This window comes from Lottia gigantea (genome assembly GCF_000327385.1).
Source record: "Lottia gigantea unplaced genomic scaffold LOTGIsca_43, whole genome shotgun sequence".
Taxonomy (NCBI): Eukaryota; Metazoa; Mollusca; class Gastropoda; family Lottiidae; genus Lottia; species Lottia gigantea.
Window position 1 is genome coordinate 1,244,307 of NW_008709504.1, and position 21,811 is coordinate 1,266,117.

At 34.6% G+C, this 21,811-nt stretch overlaps 1 protein-coding gene across 1 annotated transcript; it reads left to right on the plus strand.

Annotated features, from left to right (window-relative positions):
• Window positions 1-5,094: 5,094 nt before the first annotated feature.
• LOTGIDRAFT_164096 (hypothetical protein) lies at window positions 5,095-8,829 on the plus strand (the record flags this gene model as incomplete). Its single annotated transcript, XM_009060584.1, has 2 exons — window positions 5,095-6,202; window positions 8,798-8,829. The coding sequence occupies 2 exons, from the start codon at window positions 5,095-5,097 to the stop codon at window positions 8,827-8,829; spliced, it is 1,140 nt and encodes a 379-aa protein (XP_009058832.1).
• Between the last annotated feature and the right edge of the window lie 12,982 nt (window positions 8,830-21,811).

Below are 21,811 nucleotides of genomic sequence, written 5' to 3' on the forward strand. Positions count from 1 at the left end.
TTTGAAAGTAAACGAGTTAAGGGGAACTTAATTAGGTGATGAGAGAGAGAATAATTTAACCTTAAAAACAAGTATAATGTATCTTAATATCTTAATCTTATTAAGTATTGGTCAAACGTGTTCGGAACAAAAAGGCTACTAAAGAGGTACTTACTGGTTGGTAACGTAGGCTTATCTGTGGAGTTTTTCCTTAGTTCTAGGCTTGTGTTGTCGTCAACAGTTGGTTGACTTCAGTAGTTGATTCAATTACAGTGGACTTCAATAGTTGGTGGCAATACTGCATGGACTTCACATTGTGTATTGTAGACGACCGCTTTGTAAGGTTTTCTTGTTAGTGAACAAAAAAAAAATCCTGGTCTTTGGCTCCACTCTAGCGTCCCAGCTCCCGTATATATTAAGACTTTATAATTATCAACTGTTTTATTCAATCTATTTAACTAGTTAGTTAAATACACATACGAGATGTACGATGGAAAATACTGGAATTGTGGAACTCTATTATTCCACTCATATTCATACTCATTTGAGAAAACCAATTAATATTTTTAATGAAACAAGTGTTGAATTATCTTGGTGGTCAATCATATATATAAAATATTGAATGACCACGATTAAAAGGAATTAATTCTATCCAATATGTTACAACCATTAAATTTACTTTTTTAATAGTTTTTTATCAGCATATTGAACTCTTGAACTTGGTCTAAATGAGTTCACACATGATAACAATCAATTTGTATTATTTCAATTTGATCATAATTTCACTTGTATCGATTCTCTCAAATGAATATTAGCATAACATTACAATTTCCTCACCAGCCAGTGGGTTTATGCCTTCAAACATCCTTTTTATATGCCCAAATGGAAATGTGGACGTATATTGCCGTCGCAATAGAGACTTCAGTTGAAACACAAGAGAAACTACAGTTTTTTACTGATTTTAATTGAATTTGTTGTGATCATTTATATTGATGAGATCTTGGTCAAGTTTGGATATGACGAGCTTTCGATGAACGGTTTTTATACTCCCACATGAATATGTGGTCGTATATTGTCGTCGCCCCTGTCCGTCGGTCCTTCGGTCAACATTTCATGTGAGCACTATGGAGACTACAGTTTTTATCTGATTTTAATAAAACTTGGTGTGATGCTTTAGATTGATAAGATCTCGGTCAAGTTCGAATTTGACATATTTTGGATGAACTGTTTTTGAGATATTGACTTAGAACGCCTTGAAATTTGTTAAAAATTGTTCGTGAGCAGGATTAAAGCTACAGTTTTAATCTGATTCTGATGAAACTTGGTGTGATCATTGGAATTCATAAGATCTCGAACAAGTTCTAACTTGACGCATTTTCGATGAACGGTTTTTGAGTTATTGCCCTTGACTTTGTTAAAACGCGTCAAAATTTGTTAAAAATAGTTCATGAGCAGGATTGAACTACAGTTTTCAACTGATTCGAACAAGTTCTAACTTGACGCATTTTCGATGAACGGTTTTTGAGTTATTTCCCTTGACTTTGTAAAAACATGTCAAAATTTATTAAAAAAAGTTTGTGAGCAGGATTGAAGCTACAGTTTTCAACCGATTCTGATGAAACTTGGTGTGATCATTGGAATTGATAAGATCTCGGATAATTTCTAACTTGACGGATTTTCGATGAATGGTTTTTGAGTTATTGCCCTTGACTTTGTTAAAACGCGTCGAAATTTGTTAAAAATAGTTTGTGAGCAGGATTGAAGCTACAGTTTTCAACCGATTCTGATGAAACTTGTTGTGATCATTGGAATTGATAAGATCTCGGACAAATTTTAACTTGATGCATTTTTGATGAACGGTTTTCGAGTTATTGCCCTTGACTTTGTAAAAACGCGTCAAAATTTGTTCGTGAGCGCAATAGAAGCTACAGTTTTCAACCGATTCTGATGAAACTTGGTGTGATCATTGGAATTGATAAGATCTCGGATAATTTCTAACTTGACGGATTTTCGATGAATGGTTTTTGAGTTATTGCCCTTGACTTTGTTAAAACGCGTCGAAATTTGTTAAAAATAGTTTGTGAGCAGGATTGAAGCTACAGTTTTCAACCGATTCTGATGAAACTTGGTGTGATCATTGGAATTGATAAGATCTCGGACAAGTTCTAACTTGACGCATTTTAGATGAACGGTTAATGAGTTATTGCCCTTGACTTTGTAAAAACGCGTCAATATTTGTTTAAAAGTAGTTTGTGAGCAGGATTGACACTACAGTTTTCAACCGATTCTGATGAAACTTGTTGTGATCATTGGAATTGATAAGATCTCGGACAAATTCTAACTTGATGCATTTTTGATGAACGGTTTTCGAGTTATTGCCCTTGACTTTGTAAAAACGCGTCAAAATTTGTTCGTGAGCGCAATAGAAGCTACAGTTTTCAACCGATTCTGATGAAACTTGGTGTGATCATTGAAATTAATAAGATCACGGACAAGTTCTAACTTGACACATTTTCGATGAAATGTTTTTGAGTTAATGCCATTAACTTACGAAAAACGCGTCAAAATTTGTTTGTGAGCACAATAGAAGCTACAGTTTTCAGCCGGTTCTGATGAAACTTGGTGTTATCATTGGAATTGATAAGATCTCAGACAAGTTCTAACAAGAGATATTTTTGATGAACATTTTTTGAGTTATTGCCCTTGACTTTGTAAACACGCGTCAAAAGTTGTTTTTTGCCCTTGATTAGAGCTGTGTGATTTAATTGTTTGTTGTATTTGGGTTATTGATATTGATTTTAAAAAATTTTGTGGAATTATTCAGCATAAATAATTTCTTCAATATGAGAAAAATTCGTACTTTAGTCACTAAAGACTGTTTTATCATTTCTGACAGCTGCCAGTGGGCGTATGTTAGCTTGCATCGCAAGCTAAGTTTGAGTTATTGCCCTTGACTTTGTTAAAATGCATTGAAATTTGTTAAAATTAGTTCGTGAGCAGGATTGAAGCTACAGCTTTCAACCGATTCTGATGAAACTTTGTGTGATCTTTGGAATTCATAAGATCTTGGACAAGTTCTAACTTGACGCATTTTCGATGAACGGTTTTTTATACGCCCACATTTTACGTCAACATTTCTTGTGAGCACTATAGAGACTACAGGTTTTATCTGATTTTGATAAAACTTGGTGTGATGGTTTAGATTGATAAGATCTCGGTCAAGTTTGAATTTGACATATTTTCGATGAACGGTTTTTGAGATATTGCCCTTGACTTAGAACGCCTTGAAATTTGTTAAAAATAGTTCGTGAGCAGGATTGAAGCTACAGTTTTCATCCGATTCTGATGAAACTTGGTGTGATCATTGGAATTCATAAGATCTCGGACAAGTTCTAACTTGACGCATTTTCGATGAACGGTTTTTGAGTTATTACCCTTGACTTTGTTAAAACGCGTCGAAATTTGTTAAAAATAGTTTGTGAGCAGGATTGAAGCTACAGTTTTCAACCGATTCTGATGAAACTTGGTGTGATCATTGGAATTGATAAGATCTCGGACAAGTTCTAACTTGACGCATTTGCGATGAATGGTTTTTGAGTTATTGCCCTTGACTTTGTTAAAATGCTTTGAAATTTGTTAAAAATAGTTCGTGAGCAGGATTGAAGCTACAGTTCTCAACCGATTCTGATGAAACTTGGTGTGATCATTGAAATTGATAAGATCTCAGACGAATTCCAAATTGACGCATTTTCGATGAATGGTTTTTGAGTTATTGCCCTTGACTTTGTAAAACCCTTCAAAATTTGTTTGTGAGCACAATAGAAGCTACAGTTTTCAACCGATTTTGATGAAACTTGGTGTGATCAATGGAATTGATAAGATCTCGGACAAGTTCTAACTTGACCCATTTTAGATGAACTTTTTTTGAGTTATTGCCCTTGACTTTGTAAACATGCGTCAAAAGTTGTTTTTTGCCCTTGATTAGAGCTATGTGATTTAATTGTTTGTTGTATTTGGGTTATTGATATTGATTTTAAAAAATTTTGTGGAATTACTCAGCATAAATAACTGGCATATATATGTAATTGAATTCAAAGTAATAAAATTTCTTCAATATGAAAAGATTCGCACTTTAGTCACTAAAGACTGTTTTATCATTTCTAACAGCTGCCAGTGGGCGTATCTTACCTTGCCTCGCAAGCTATCTTTGAGTTCTTGCCCTTGACTTAGGAAAAACGCATCAAAATTTGTTTGTGAACACAATAGAGACTACAGTTTTCAACTCATTTTAATGAAATTTAGTCTGATTATTTATATTGATAAGTTCTTGGTCAAGTTCAAATTTGACAATCTTTCGATGAATGGTTTTTGATTTCGGGGAAGGGAGGGTTTGATTCTCCCAAATGTACAGGCCTAGGGTGGAGCAGACACTTTATTTAGAAATTAGGATTAAGGGTCTTGATATTGGGTTTTCTTCTGTTCTTATTCTGATCTGAAATTAGAAAAAATAACTCGCCCGATGGGCGAGAAGTATAGTATCTGTTATGTACTGATTGTTTTTAGTTTACTATGAACAATATTATCATTTAAGTTCTTATTTTTTGAATATGCAACTATCATTTTCTGCTTATAGACATGGGGGAATTTCTCTTGAAGGCTCTTATAGTGGGCATGAACTATCTTGCTTGCTCGATTGCTGGTTGTATTAAACGGGACAACAAAGGGTGCTATGCCTACATTATGATGAATATTTGGTCCTATAGGTCTTGCTGTTGGTATTTCTCAGCATAAATAACTGGCAGTAAATATATATATCATTGAATTCAAACTATTAAAATTTCTTTAATATGAGAAAATTCATACATTAGTCACATTAAACACTGCTTTATCATTTCTGACAGCTGCCATTGGGCGTATGTTATCTTGCCTGGTAAGCTATCTTTAACATTAAATAAGCCCTGTTTGTATTTGAATGGTGCAAGTGCTAGACAGTATACATATACTTATAAATAGTTTCTGGGTAAAATTCGTAAACAAGAAGTGTAGAAGGGCATTGCTGTAGCTCTTAAAGTCTTAAATCTGAAGGCTTAATTGATTTTTAATTTTTGAAACTTTATGAATGAAACAAATTTATATGTTTCTTCTCTCATTAAAGGTCAAAGTTGTGAAGAGAGTATAAATCAAGTTTCACCAGTAAAATCAACTGACATCATACCTTCTCCAGCAGCCACTGTTCCTAACTTTGTTTCATTACCACAGACATTGTGTTTTACTCAACCAAGTCTATCACAAGCAATAACCTCTGCTCCTCATATCACATCAGGAACACATACTCCAATCAGTATCCTTGGATTTCCAGTTAATCAATTCAATCAATTTGTTCATCAAATACCAATCAATCAGTTCACATCTGCTGTTCAAGGATTTCCTATCAATCAGGCTATTTTTACCACTGGTCAAGGACAATTTTTACAAGGATCATGTAACCCATTTTCACCATTGATTATGAATCCTCAACAATCTGTCATGACAAACACATTGATTGGCTCGCCTGCAAATACAGGAACCATAGACACTATGACACCATTGTCCATAATTTCCACACCACTAAGTTTACCAAGTTTTGTAGAACCCCATGTTGAAATAGATAGTGAAACAGAAACCAAGAAATTATTACAATATGAGTCATCTAAAGATTGTTTTCAGCGATTGGATATCTGTGATGCCCCTTTTTTTGAGGAAGATGACAAACCAAAAGAGGTCGGCTACCTTGAAACTGTTGAAAAAGAATGTGCTCTTCCTGAAATTATTCTGGAGAATAGCAACTTTTTAAATACCGATCAAAATTTAAATTTAGAAAGTTTATCGTATAAAAATAGAAGTAGTGATCAAATCGAAAACAATAACTCAAAACTTCCTTCAATGCAAACAGAAATGCCATCCTCACCACTCGTAGATCATTCAAAATTAAAGGATTCTGAAGTTCTTGTTAGTCCAGCATGTAATGCATTTCAAGTGGAGGATGAAAAGATGTCTGAAATTATGAGAAGATACAGGCGCAATTTAAATCCAAAGAAAAAGAAATCAAGCAAACATCATCAGGAGAAAGAGAGTGATAAAGACAAAACAATAAAAAAAGAGTATATTTCTGACAGAGAGGAAGTCATATTTGTGCCAGAAGTAAAAGATTTCGCATCTTTAAACGTTAATGATTTTAATGGAGGTATGTATGATATTATATCTAGTTTGTTTCACATTAGAACCTGAAAATTATAACAGTCCATACATCCACAGTGATAGAAGGCAGTAAGAGTTCTTCATGATTCTATGTGCAGTATTATTGAATAGTGAATGAATGATTTTTCAAGATGTTGACATGAAATGCACAGTACTTCCCCACCAGAAATTGTAAATGTTGATTATCTTGTTGGTCCAACTTGCATTTCTTATATGCATGATAGAAGTACAGTTTTCATTACATTTGAACATTTAATGAAAAAGGACAAAAATTATTGATAGTTAGTATGATATGATTATATTGTGAATGATAACCGCTTGAAACCTGGTATAACCATGTATGACGTGAAATTAGCTTTCCAACTGTACCAAAAAGTCAAAATGACCAAATATGGTATATACAAGGTTTCAAGCAGTCACCTACGATATGCAATTTAAAGTTGAACACTGGACTGGCAGGCTATCTTTACTTTGTTAAATGTTTTTTATGCCCACATTATAATATGTAAATTCCAAATAAAAATGAAAGTTGAACAAAACTAATCATGAAGATGATTAATGGTGATCTCAGTTGTAAAAAACTATAATGCTTTGACAGGATGAAGATATGAGGCTTTAAATAATACAACTTCTGTCAAAATAAACCATTTATTCCTCCACCATTCGTGCGTCTAAAAACACACTTCTTCAGGGAGTCCAAAACCAACACAATTAAAAAAGTAAATGACAAATAAAAATTATGACATCATGGTTACTCAATCAACTATCTGCAAAATGAAGTCATCAGTGAATGATGTAAAAAGATCAAATATGATGTCATTATAATGGAAATAATATGTAAGCAGGGAGTGCTATTACTTTGAAAAGATTTTCATTGTATCAGGATTGTATTCATTTAATCCCCTTGGCTGTTTCAGGTTTATGAATCCAAATGGATTCAGCCAGATTTAATTTTCTTATTTCTGCATTATAAATTTTCTGCAGAATAGTGGTTTTGAAAGAATGTCCAGGTGTATTAAAACAAAGTGCTACTCTAGGGGCTTTACCTGCTTTGTTAAGTTTAATATTTGACCGGTGCTTGTTAAGTCTAATGCTGAAAGGGGTAGTACCGGGTTCGAATTACTTTGTTTTTTGCTCTATGGGCCGAAATTGCATATCAGTTTCAAATTTTACGGAGCAGTTTAGCGTGCAGTAGCTAAAATTGCATAGAAATTTTTTGGAATGTAGTAGAGCAATTGTGTAGAGATACATGGTACCTAAATGTATTAAGTATTTCAATCACAGTTATGAATGGTGATAATAAAAGTGATAAATTTACTTGAGTAGTAATTTTAATTTTAAAAAATGTAATACAAAAAAGGAAAACAACACCAAAGATTGGACTGCTGAAAGAGCATGAACTATTGTCCCCTTGGGAGCGGTAGCCTCGACTGTTGACCAGACTTTTTCAATTCTACATGCTTGTTGGTGAATTTCAGAATTTAAATGTTTTTTAACATTGTCACTCTTGAGTGCTGTGCCGGTTATACCAACGCAAAAACTATCGTTAAAATTCCTCATAATCTTTTGCATTTGATTTCAGATACCATTCCTCCATCGTCTTTAAAAAACATCCAATTCAGCTGCGGATCGAATTTTTATTGCCATCTTTTGACCATAGTTAGTCTTACACCTGGCATTTTTAAACTAAATTATTCAGATTTTAGTCCTATTGTATCACTTGGAATGTTAATAATAATACAATTGATCAATGTTTCTGTATATATTTCGATTTCAATTCAAAATATCTGATTGAATATCTTGTTTACTGTCCATTGAAATTGTCTTTTCGATCATGCAATAACTTTAATAACACATAAAACGTTTTCCACCTGCTACCCCTGGGTTGCAGGAATGATTTGACCAGGAGGAATAATTTTTCCTTCGATGAGGTAGATCAAAATATGATCGTAAAAGTCGCTAAATACGGTATTTCTATCAATAAAATCTTAATTACTAGTAATTGAAATTGGCACAACCTTTTGTCAATATGATAATGATGAATGTCTATTACTAAGTAATATTCCTTCAGGTTAACCAAAGACTAATGATGCGGGCTTATCAGACGATCCCAGTTCAAACGAAAACGGGTTTTTATTCCAAAATTTATGTTTTATTAAAGACCGCGAATTTCTTTTGTACCAGATTTTGGTAAAAACGGGAAAAATTGAAAAGGAAGGTTGTATTGCAAAAAAACTGCTCTATTGACGAGAATTACATCGCAAAATCTTTTGCAAACTGCGATGCGATATACCGCTTATTTCGAACCCTGTGGTAGTTTCTCCAACATATTGCATGTGACAGCAGGAAAAGGTCAAACAATAAACCACAAAACTGGAATCACAGGAAACTTTGTCTTAAATGAAATAGGTTTTAGAGTCTGTTTTTGATGAAATTAGTAGTTTCAACGGTTTCACATGCTCTACATGGTGGTTTTTTTCTAGACTAAGGTCTACATCCCCAGGTTTGTTGGTCTCTAGTTTGTATAGTTCTAATCTTGTTCATTTTCAAAATTTTATCAATAGTTCTATATTTTTTTCAGCTATAATTATTGTGTGGCAATCGATTTATTGATTTCCACGGTTTGATACGCAATTTATAAAAAAAAAATTCCAAATTCTGGTCAGAGCACCCAGCAAAAACTGCACATGCTACATATATAAAATCCGTTTTTTAAATTTCTAGTTTTGGCACGTTGAACTTTGGCACTTCCGGTTTTGCAAAAATGTTCTAATTTATTCATTTATGCACATCGTGGCCTACATAGAAGGTCTAGGAAATTTGAAAGTTTGCTGGAACTACAGTCTAAGCACAGGAAGGGCACATGGCACAGAGTGGGACTTTGCTACTGTGGCAAATTGCAACACACTCTGAAATACCTTCTGGTATAATTAGGTCAGGTGTCAGAACAGTCTAAATAAATGAGGGAGACGAATAGCCTTAGCCAATGACCTTTAAACTTGTCATGGTCAAAGTCATGAGATATAACCCATTGAATTTTCAAAATGCATACAGCTACAAAAACGGAAGCTTACGATGGACATCAAATATGAAAATATAAACAGATAACCAAGGTCAATGACCTATGACCCTACAAAAATTCTAAAACCCATTCCTTTCTTTGAACTATCAAGGAGAAATAATTGAGCTTTTAACACAAAGTGGCCAAATGGATGAGGTAATTGTGTCAAAGTCCCTTTTTGAACAAATGCATCCTATTCGAGTTATGCCCCTGCCCTAAGATGTAACCCGGATCTGCCACGCCCACCTCAATTTGTCATGGGTTAATTCATATTCAAAATGTATAGTTGTCTTTCAAATTTCAATGTTCTACATCAAATAGATCATAAGATATACATACACCAAGCTCAAAAATGCAAAAATATTGTAAAAAAAATCACGAATTTTAATTTTCCATTAAAAAACAGTTGATATATATCACTGAAAAGTGCATGAAGAGCACATTTAGAATCCGAAAGATTTAATCGTCTAGGGTAATTAGGTCATGTGCTAGAGGAGTCCAAAGATGCGAATTTGGCTGTTTTTGGACAGCTATAAAATCGGACCTTATAATGGTCAAGGCCAACAATATTGAATTTCCAAAACCTGTTCCTTTTTTTTGATTTATGAAGCTGAAACAACCAAACTTCTAAGACAAAGTGGCTCAAAGGATGAGGTATGCAAAGTTCCATTTTGAATAAATTTATTCTTTGCGAGTTATGCATCTGGCCAAAAATGACAATAATGAGTAATTTAATCCGGATGTGCTACGCCCTTCTCATTCTTTGGCATAAATTAATTGATATTCTAAATGTTAAGTTGTGCTCCAAATTTCAAGCTTCTACATCATACAGGTCAAAAGATATAGGACAACAACAGTCATCAAAGGTCAAAATTGAAATTGAAAATACTGAAATTTTAAAACCCATTCATTTTTGAACAAATGTATCCTATGTGAGTTACGCTTAAAATGTAAACAATTAGTAATTCTACCCGATGTGCCACCTCAACTTATTTGTCATAAGGTGAATTTATAATCAAAATGTGTTCCAAATTTCTAGGTTCTAATTTAAATAGGTCAAAAGATATACATACACCAAGCTCAAAGAGACACAAATATTGTAAAAAAACCACTCAAATTAAAAAAAACAATTGTAATATATCACTGGAAAGAGCATGAAGAGAACATTAAGAATCCAAAAAAATTAACCCTCTAGGTTAATTAGGTCACGTGGTAGAGCAGTCCAAATTTGCGAATTTGACTGTTTTTGTCAGCTATTAATCCGGAAGTGGGTATCAGACTTCAAATGTCAAAGTATCAACTGATAGCCAAGGTCAATGACCTCTGACATAGTCATCAAAGGTCAAGACCACGAGACATTCAACCGGAAGTTGCAAAAAAGCAAAATCAAGAATCGAAAAAACAGCTTCCTAATGTCATGTTTTTTTTTAATCTTCTTTCATTTGACACCAAAAACATTCAAATCGGATAAGCCGTTATGTCTGAATAAAAATCAACGCATATGTGTCCGTCCACAATTTCTCGTAAATTCTCTACAAGACACAATTCTTGACGGATTTTGACAAGAGTTGGTGTGAGTGTTTATAATCACCTAAGGATGAACCCTATTGAAAATCAGAGGAATTGAAAAATATTTAGTATGAGCTATTGGCCTTGTTCTTGAAAAAGCGTTAAATTTTTAGCTCGTAAACACTCTAGAAGGCACAATTCTTCATGGATTTTGACGAAACTTGGTATGAGTATTTGTTATCACCCAAGGATAAACCCTATTGAAAATCAGAGGAATTGAAAAATATTTAGTATGAGCTATTGCCCTTGTTCTTGAAAAAGCGTTATATTTTTAGCTCGTAAACGCTCTAGAAGGCACAATTCTTCATGGATTTTGACGAAACTTGGTATGAGTATTTGTTATCACCGAAGGATAAACCCAATTGAAAATCAGAAAAATCAAAAATATTTAGTATGAGTTATTCTTAAAACGCATTCAATTTTTAGCTCATAAACACTCTAGAAGGCACAATTCTTGAAGGATTTTGATGAAACTTGGCATGAGTGTTTGTTATCACCCAAGGATAAACCCAATTGAAAATCAGAAAAATCAAAAAATATTTAGTATGAGTTATTGGCCGTGTTCTTAAAACGCATTCAATTTTTACCACGTAAACTCTCCAGATGGCACAAATCTTAGATGAAACTTGGTATGTGTGTTAGTAATCACCCAAGGATGTACCCTATGGAAAATCAGAATAATCTAAAAATAATTAGTATGAGTAGCCCTTGTTCTTGAAAATGCGTTCAATTTTTAGCTTGTAAACACTCTAGAAGGCCCAAATCTTGACAGATTTTGATGAAACTTGGTGATATGTGCATGTCTGAAGGTTGAATATTTCATACTGGTAATTGTTACTGTACTGCCAAATATTTACAGCTTTCGAGTTGAGCTCGAAACTGAATCGTTTCCATTAATTTTGTAGATAATTTTATTTTTGTGGGGCTTTGGCAAAGTCCCATTCTGTTACCCTATTGTAAATTTTTTTTTTTTTTTTTTGATTTTTACACAGGGCACACAGCCTAGGCTTCGTCCGCTGCATCAAAATTTGTTTACATGTGTAGACCTTCTGTAGTGGCAACTACAAAATGAATATAGATTAAAACATTTTTGCAAAACCGGAAGTGCCACACGTCAACATGTGCAAAAAGTCGAAAATCGGCTCTAGAAGGCGCATTTTTGCATCGATTTTCATCGGGTTTTCATTTTTACTGTCTACCTGTAATTTCTTACGTGATGGTCTTTGAAAAATTACGAAATTCAAAATTCGTAGCTCACTTTATTCGATCAAATTTTTCAATTTTTTTGCTTTTGCATCGATTGATCTGAAATTTTAAATGCAAAGAGACTTCACTAATGTAAATAATATGATACAGTCAAATTTTGTACGTCAGTTCCGCTTTTAAACAGGAAAGCGACTGAATTTCAAATCTACTTCCTCTTGAATAACTTCCGGTGTAATTTATGTAGGTCAACAAAATTTAGCTGATCTTTAGCAAATAAAATTCTATGGCCGATTTTAAAATAAAATCCAGACCGGAAGTGATACTTCGGACACCATATTGAAAAAATACACTTTTGTAAAACTCAAAATGGGGCCTCAGGGTAAAGGTTGATATGCTCAAATTTTATGTGAATGTATTCCGCAATCGATTGCGCAAAAAACATTGGGAGCCGAATTTTGAATTTCGCTTTTGCTTTTTTGCAACTTCCGGTTATTTTTTTTTCAATTTGAAACACCCACACCATGCAACCTTGACCTTTGATGACCTTAACCTTCATAGGTTATTGAACTTGGATATCATTTGATACTTTGACCTTTGACCTCCGTCATGTACTCCGGTTTTATAGCTATCCATAAAAAGCCAAATTCGCAACTTTGGACTGCTCTAGCAAGTGACCTAATTAACCTAGAGGGTTAATTTTTTCGGTTTCCTAATGTGCTTCTCATGCACTTTACATAGATATATAACAATCGGTTTTTTTAAAGCAAAATTGAAATTCGTGATTTTTTCAAATTTGAGTTTTTTTTACCATATTTGTGTCTTTTTGATCTTGGTGTATGTATATCTTATGATCTATTTGATGTAGAACCTTGATATTTGGAATACAAGTAGACACTTTGAATATGAATTCACCTATGACCAAAAAACTTATGTGGGCGTGGGCACATCCGGGTTAAATTACTTATTGTTTACATTTAGAGGCAGGGGCATAACTCGCATAGGATGCGTTTGTTCAAAAAGAGACTTTGCACACAATTACCTCATCCTTTTGGCCAGTTTGTGTTAACAGCTCAGTTGTTTCAGCTTTATAGTTCCAAAAAAGGAACGGGTTTTTTACATTTGGATATTTTCATTTTTCGATTTTGACTTTTGTTGACTTTTGTTGACCTATATCTTTTGACCTGTATTATGTAGGAGCTTGACATTTGGAACATAACGTAACATTTTGAATATCAATTAACCTATGCAAAAAAATTGAGGTGGGCATGGTAAATCCGTGTTAAATTACTGATTATTGACATTTTTGGCCAGGGGCACAACTCGCAAAGTATACATTTGTTCAAAATGGAACTTTGCATACAATTACCTCATATTTTGAGGCACTTTGTCTCAAAATTTCGGTTCTTTCCGCTTCATATTTGAAAAAAAAGAAACAGGGTTTGGAAATTCAAAATTTTCAATTTTTGACCTTGACCTTTGTTGACCTTGACCTTTGTAGGATCAAACGTCATTGGCATTGGCTATCTATTTATACTTTTATATTTGCTGTCCTATGTCAACTTCCGGTTTTATAGTCGTGTGCAATTTGAAATTTTAATGGCGTATATCTCTTGATCTTGACCTTTTTAGACCTTCTCCTTTACAAGATCAAAGGTCACTGACCTTGGCTATCTGCTGATATTTTCATTTGTGAGGTCTGACGTCTACTTCCGGTATTAGAATCTTCTAAAAAATGAAAATTTCTCAACTTTAGACTGTTCTTGCGCTTGATCTAATTATCGTCGAAGGTTGATTTTTTCGGGGTCTTTTGCATTTTGCTACATTTGCAAAGTCCCACTCTGTGCCACATGTGGCTCTTGTTTTTTTTTTTAATCGTTGTCAGAGTACCCAGCAAAAACTGTAATACTTAAAACATTTTTGGCATTGGGTCAGACATTCCAAACCGCGGAATTACCTTTAAAATATATTTCGTGACATCGGATTAATTGTTTAATATGTGTTTGATTTTCGTAATTTTTTTGTGTGCCATCTTGAAAGAACCTCTGAACAGACTGCTGTTTCAGAAATTCAAAAATTTTGTCGATAACTTTTGGTACCGAATTTTAATCAAAATTCAAACTTCTTTAATTTTTATTCGATTTTCACAAAAATTGGTAGGTGGGTAGAACAGAAATTATCAATAAAGATTCTAAAAAAAAAAATTCCGAAATTTGCCCGAAACATTCGAAAATTGCCAAAAAATTTCGAAAATCACGAAAATCAGAGTTTTTGGATCATTTTTTTGCAAAAACTTCAATTTTTTTTCTTTCTACAGAATTTACACTTTCAATAGCTTCGTTTTGTACTTTTGCAATATATGCAAATTCCTAACCGTTAAGCCGCCATCTTAAAAAAAGCAAAATTTCGGAAAAATACTACTTGTCCGCCATTTTTAATCCGATTTTTTTCAAACTTGTTTTAAATTGTAATTTTGAAAAATATCTAAGTCCTCTAGAAGCCCTTTTGTTGAATTTTGAATTTTTCTTTGCACAAACTTCATTCAAAGTTTTTTGTGATAGGCTTTGAATATCAAGGCTGATAACTTTTGACCTTGACCTTCTGCAACCTTTAACTTTCATCAAAAATATCTTCTGTGGCTACACTTTCATTTGATTCTTACATTTGTTATTTTGGTAAATTACTTTTGATTTTATGGGGTCTTGAATATGAACAATTTTTTTAAATTTCGTATGTTCAGAGGATTATATCACTAGAATTTGTGCTTTCACAACAATTGGGATGGTGTCATTGCAATGTGCTCGCCACAAGCTTTTAAATGATATGGTAAAGTAAGCTTTCTGACATTTACTCCTTGAAATATTCAGGTTTGAAATTGGTCATTTTAATATTTATTAAAACTCTTGTTTAAGTTCTAGCGCACTTAGCGAAATTTTTAAAACAAGAATATAATAATGTAAAAATTCAAAGTTTTAAAACAATATATAAATCAATATTCATAATAAAAATTTATCGAAAAAATTAAAATAAGACAAGATAATTATTTTACAAAGGGTGAAAAGGATTTTGTAACAGGTCAACAAGTCGATAATTGCAGGTGTAAAGTATTGGGCCATAAACTTAAAACAGTTGTCAATCAAAACAGGGTACTAATATCTATATCAGAAAAAGGCCTGTCTGTGGGCGTGGTCATTGAAAATCAGTGGTAATTGTTGTACCCAGCAAAACAAAAACTGTAATACTTAAAACATTTTTGGCATTGGGTCAGTCATTCCAAACCGTGGAATTACCTTTTAGGTATATCTGTTGGTACAGGGAATCTTTCTACTGTCAATAAAGTTGATGGACATCAAATTGTCACATGCTAAATCTTGCATTAATATACGCAAAAATATCTACATTAAATCCTTAAATAGAACTTATGTTTTATGCCCAATACATATAACGTAAAACAGCTCGGAAGCTGTTAGATCTGTGTCCAACAGGTCTAGTTTTATTTAAAATCAAAGCTGCCAGTGTGTAACGACTTCAGATCAAGCCGTATTCTTTATTTTATCCGTAATTTTAACTCCCATAATTACCTCCCCTTATTAAGACTCTTGAAATCTTCAGCCAATCCTTAGTTTTTTAGATGTAAAAAAAGCGCCATTTCTTCAAGAACCTTCCCCCAAGAAACATCACCCAAGTTTTACGTACTCCAAATAGAATGTAATGTTATTTTGTTTATTTCTACATAAATGTATTATCACTATAACATTCTCTTTCAAGTCTCTTTGGGGTTCAGTAAGCAAACAAACTACCTAACACAGCCGACCCGGGGAACAAGCAAGAACCCTCCTGTGCACAAGATTCATGATACAAGCCCCAGCCGTGATACTAAATCTTGATTAACAAGATTTTTCAAGAATTCAAGAACTCCTGTCTGAAAGAATATTGCCCAGCTAATAGTATGTAAACTTAAGCATATCCTACATGATAAAGCCATAGACTTAGCTCCAGTATGTCAACGCCATCTAAACTACTAGAGACAAGATCAAGACACGGATATCGTAGACACCCCTTCGACATAGAGGTTACACAAGATGAACCTGATATTACGGTAATTGAAACAGGCTCCAAGTTCTAAAAGGTCAACCTAGTGCAACAGACAATTTAATGACAGAGATACTAGAAGATCGGAAGCTGGCTCAAGAAAGTCTAACGTGTCAGAAAGAAGCATTGAAATGGAAGCTAAAGCGGCGAAACAGCAAGTAGAATTGAAATACCACAAAAGTGAAGCAGAGAAACAGGCAGAATTAAAGAATTTACAAATGGAAAAGGAACTGGCTATTACGAGAGCTGAAATAAGTAAATCAGAATCATTATTTTCGTCAGAGCATTCTAAATATGAGGAATGAAAGAGAGATCAAATGAATAGATATCTGGAGACACAGATGAACAGTGTAAGAAGAGATTACAATGTACCTCAAACCAGACATCAAGAAGAATCAAGGGTACCAAGTGGAGACACAACAGAAAGTACTATTCATCAACTGGTAGATCTACTATCCAAAAGATGGGACAAAGATTCCTTGCCAAAACCAGAACCGGACAAATTCGATAGTAATTAACTCTACTATGCGGATTGGATATCATCATTCGAGAATTTGGTAGAAAGCAAAAACTTAAACAGCAAGGAGAAGATGTACTATTTAGGTGTATACACAACAGGCGAGGTAAAGGAAGCCATTCAAGGTTTTATACATTCAAAAACACCAGACGCATATCGCAAAGCTAAGAAACTGATAAAAGACAGATTCGGAAATCAGTTTTTATTCTCCAGAGCATTTAGAGAGAAACACGACGACTGGCCTAAGATTCGTTTCAATGATGGTCCCCGCCTCAGAAAGTTTTCAGATTTCCTATTGCACTGTCAATCAGCTTTGGAAAAAATATCCTATCTTGAAATCTTGAACGATCCGAACGAGAACGGAAAGTTGTTAAAGGAATTGCCCAACTACATTGTAAACAGATGGTCAAGGATAGTTGATAGAGAACTGTGAGAAATAGAATTTTCAGACGACGAAGTTGAAGAATTTCCACGTAAACCTCGCGCGTCAAGATACCCATCTTGTACTGAGTTTTGTAACTTCGTGAAGATAGAGGCACGGATAGCAAGTAACCCTGTCATGTCAAATATGAAGTCAGAAGAAAAAAAGTTTGATAGACCAAAGAAGAGACAGTTTGCAAGTTTCTCTACTGGAGCCAAAGAAGAACAAGAATCAAGCCAAATGAAAGATAGACAACAAGAAATAGAATGTTTATTTTGCCATCAGCAACATTGTAGAAAATTAGACAGATGTAGAGAATTTATGAAATTATCACTACTTGAAAAAGACTAAAGGAATTTGTGATGGATGCTTACAACAAGGCCATATGAGGAGATCGTTACCAACAACTTGATGGGAGTATTGTGTCGCTTGAGAAAGAAACCTGTTGCGTTTACATGCGACATTCAAGCCATGTTTTATCAAGTCATCGTTGAAGAAACCTACAGAAACTATTTGAAATTCTTATGGTAGGAAAACAGTAACTAAGACGAAGAATACCGGATGACCGTCCATCTTTTTTGAGCCACCTCGTCGCTATCCTGTTCGAATATTGCCCTCAGAAGAACTGCCGATCATGGGGTCCAAGCAGCAGACTTTGTCCAAAACGATTTCTACGTCGACGATGGATTGAAATCCGTTGAATCAACTGAAGAAGCCATATGTCTTATCAATGCCACTAAAGAACTTTGTCTAAGAGGTGAATTCAAACTCCATAAAATTGTTTCGAATTCATCGAGTCAGACACACTTCAATTTAGGATACATCTTAAAGATCAGTCATTAACAAGAAGAGGAATTCTATCGACTGTTAATTCGGTATGACCCTTTGGGTATGGTGTCACCATTCGTCCTCATCGGTAAAAGAATCCTGCAACAGCTTTGTCATGAAGGTATCGACTGGGATGAGAAGGTACCTGATTCGATTCGTCCTCAATGGGAAAGATGGTGAACAGACATACTACTTCTCGCTGATTTACAAGTAGATGTTAGAAACCCACAGACTTTGGAGAACCCTCTGTCGTGGAGATCACCACTTCGCTGATGCCTGTAATGAAGGTTATGGTCAATGTTCTACTGAACAAGAAGAAAGAAATCCACTGCTGTCTCATATTATCTAAATCAAGAGTCACACCTCAAACCAGTGACAATCCCAAGACTTGAATTAGCAGCCGCTGTTATTTCAGTAAAGATTAGTCAGATACTTTCCAAGGAACTATGATACTCAATTCCAGTCTCTGAAATCTTCTACACAGATAGCCAGGTTGTACTTGGGTACATAAATAATGAAGCCCGTCGTTTTCACACATTTGTTGCAAATCGTGTACAAAAGATAAGAGATCACACTTCTCCGAATCAGTGGAAATACATCGAATCAAAGCACAACCCTGCAGACGACGCATCAAGAGGAGTCTGGGCACACATCTTAGTCAATAATACCAGGTGGTGGAAAGGACCAGAATTTCTCTGGAATAATCACAAACCATAAGACAAACTCCAGGACAACTATGAAATCTGTCAAGATGATCCGCAAGTCAAGTCAGTAGCAGCATTGAAAGTCGAAGTCAACTTATTTCCTGACTGTCATAATTCTCTGACTGGCACCGCCGTAGCACGCGTCTACTTCAAAAGCCTATACATGCACAAGACTATCAAAACAGATGAAGCCAACGATTCAGAAATTACCCAAGATGGAACTGAACAAAGAAGTACTCAGGACAAGACAAAAGATATCAAGAATGAAGATACTGGTTTGGAAATTGGTATTTCAAGACACAAGAATCAGCCAAACGGAGTTGTACCTGTAACAGTTATGGAATTTCAGATTCTTAAACTTCTTCAAGCTGAACACTTTCAAGATACCATTGACATTCTTAAGACTAAAAAGGATCAAAATGACAAGTATACGAAGACGTCAATCTACCGACTCGATCTCTTTCTCGATCCTGATAGAATTCTTTGAGTTGGCGCTTGGATAAGAAATGCACCATTTCCGGATAGCATGAAACAACCTATTATCATACCTAAGAAAAGTCACATCACAACTTTAATCATTTGCTACTACCACAGTAGAATACATCATCGAGACAGAGGTATAACTCATCACGAAATAAGATCAGCCGGATACTGGATCGTAGATGGTAGTTGTTGTGTTGGACATCATATCAACAGATGTATCAAGTGCCGTAAACTAGGAACAAAGCAGAATCAAAAGATGGCAAACTTACCTGAAGATCGACTCCTTCAACTCCTTTCACTTATGGTTCAGTCGACTTTTTTGGACCTTTCATGGTTAAAGAATGAAGATCACAACTCAAACGCTATGGGGTTCTATTTACCTGCAACTTCTCCAGAGCTATTCATTTAGAAACCACAAGCGATATGACATCAGACTCTTTCATCAATGCCTACAGAAGATCAATTGGATCAACACAGCACTCAACTTGATGACGAAAGTCTGCGAACTTAAATGGTTGAAGCCGAATCGATAGTTAATAATGGCCCCCTTACCACGATATCTACTGATCCAAATCAACCCATTTCACCTAATCATCTGTTAACTTCTAAAAGTAAAGTCCTTCTGCCTCCACCGGGTGTTTTTCAACGAAATGATCTGTACCTTAGAAAGCGCTAGCGTAAAGTCCAATACCTCGCTGATCAGTTTTGGAATACCTAGAAAAAGCAGTACTTACAAAGTCTTCAAGAGCGTCAGAAATGGTTGAAAACCCACAAAAATCTTTAAATTTATGACATTGTATTGGTTTCATCGGATAATGAAGCAAGAAATACCTGGAAATTAGCCTGCGTAAATGAAATATTCATAGAAGATGACGGTTTGGTTCGAAAAGTTAGACTTCCGATTGTAGATTCATCACTAGATAAAGATGGTAAACGGATTCAACGACCTGTTTACCTCGAGAGGCCGATTCATAAATTGGTTCTACTTATTTCCAAGGATGAAGAAGACCAGGTAAATCCCCACCAAAAGAGCCAAGACTATTTAAGTTGTAAAGAAAATTTTGTTTATTGTCTTACAATGAGTTTTAATTTTAAGTGATTACACAGACGTAGTGATCAATGGCATTTGCAGAAATGAACATTTAGTTTACGTAACCCTATTTGTGTTTAAATTGGTATCTCAATTTAGGGGAGCCATGTAATGACTTCAAATCAAGCTGTATTCTTTATTTTATCCGTAATTTTAACTCCCATAATTACCTTCCCTTATTAAGACTCTTTTGAAATCTTCGGCCAATCCTTAATTTTTTAGATGTAAAAAAAGCGCCATTTCTTCAAGAACCTTCCCCCAAGAAACATCACCCAAGTTTTACGTACTCCAAATAGAATGTAATGTTATTTTGTTTATTTCTACATAAACGTATTATCATTATAACATTCTCTTTCAAGTCTCTTTGGGGTTCAGTAAGCAAACAAACTACCTAACACAGCCGACCCGGGGAACAAGCAAGAACCTATCTTTTATTTTAGCAATCTATTTTTGCATAAAAAATTTCAGATTAATAGGACAAAAAATAAAAAAGTTGAAAAAAATGCAAAATTAAGCCAAAAAAAAATGAGTGCTATGAATTTCCGAAATTTTGAAAGTGCCATCATATCAGATTTTGCTAGTATATTCCAAAAATGCAAACCTAAAGAAAATCGATCCAAAAATGTGACTTCTAGAGCCGATTTTCTATTTTTGCACATATAAAAATGTGACACTTCCCGTTTTACAAAAAACCTCCATTTTATATTTATGCACATCGTCGCCTATACCTAAGGTTTAGGAAAGTTGAAAGGTTGCCTCAACTACTTCAGCCTAAGAACAGGAAGGTGTGTAAAAATGAAAAAAAAAAATAGAGCTGTAAGCCCATCAGCACTGAAGCAGTGCGTTACATCCTGGCAGTATTTTATAGTGGTAGATGCAAAGTATCAATATGTATAAAGCACAGGTTTTGTGTAACTTGAGATTTTTCATAGATCTTCCTTCTGTGTAAGGATAAGGTTGGTTGGTAGATGACAAGTTAAAGTTCACCTCCAGCGGATGCTGATATCAAAAACTAGGTAGTTGTAGTAGTTGGTAGTTGGATTGGTTCAAATTGGATGATTCTGTGTTGTTGGTTTGGTTGTTGATTCTTTGTTAGATCTGGTCGGGTCGAATGACATGGCGGTGAAATTCGACCCTGGATGGTGTAGCGAAAGTTACTAGATCTCCTTCATTCTTCCAAACTCGTTCTGATCATGGTATTTCTTGTTGATTGGTAGTTGAATGCTAGTCGTGGTTTGGTTTGGTTGGATTATCTAAAAACTGTTAAAAAACTAGAAGACCTGAAAAAAAAAGGAAAAAAGAAAGAATGTGAGAAAAGAGGGAGTAAGGAACTAAAAAAATTGATATTTCTGCAGTGAATCTTGTCAAATTGGTGAGATATAATTAAAAAGTGTTAAGAAACTTTGAGAATACAAGCTTAGCCTATCTGTTCAAGACATATTTGGTTATAAAATGGAAGACGAGTTCTATTATCGTATACCAGTGGTCGGTGGGTGGAGCCAAAACATTCTGCATGGTGAGTTGTATGCCGTTGGTTTCCAGGTACTCTGTCAGTGGCTTACGAGTTTCAGTTGAGGACATGTGACCTTGTCGCAACGTGGTGGCAGCGAGATTTAATGGCGTTGAA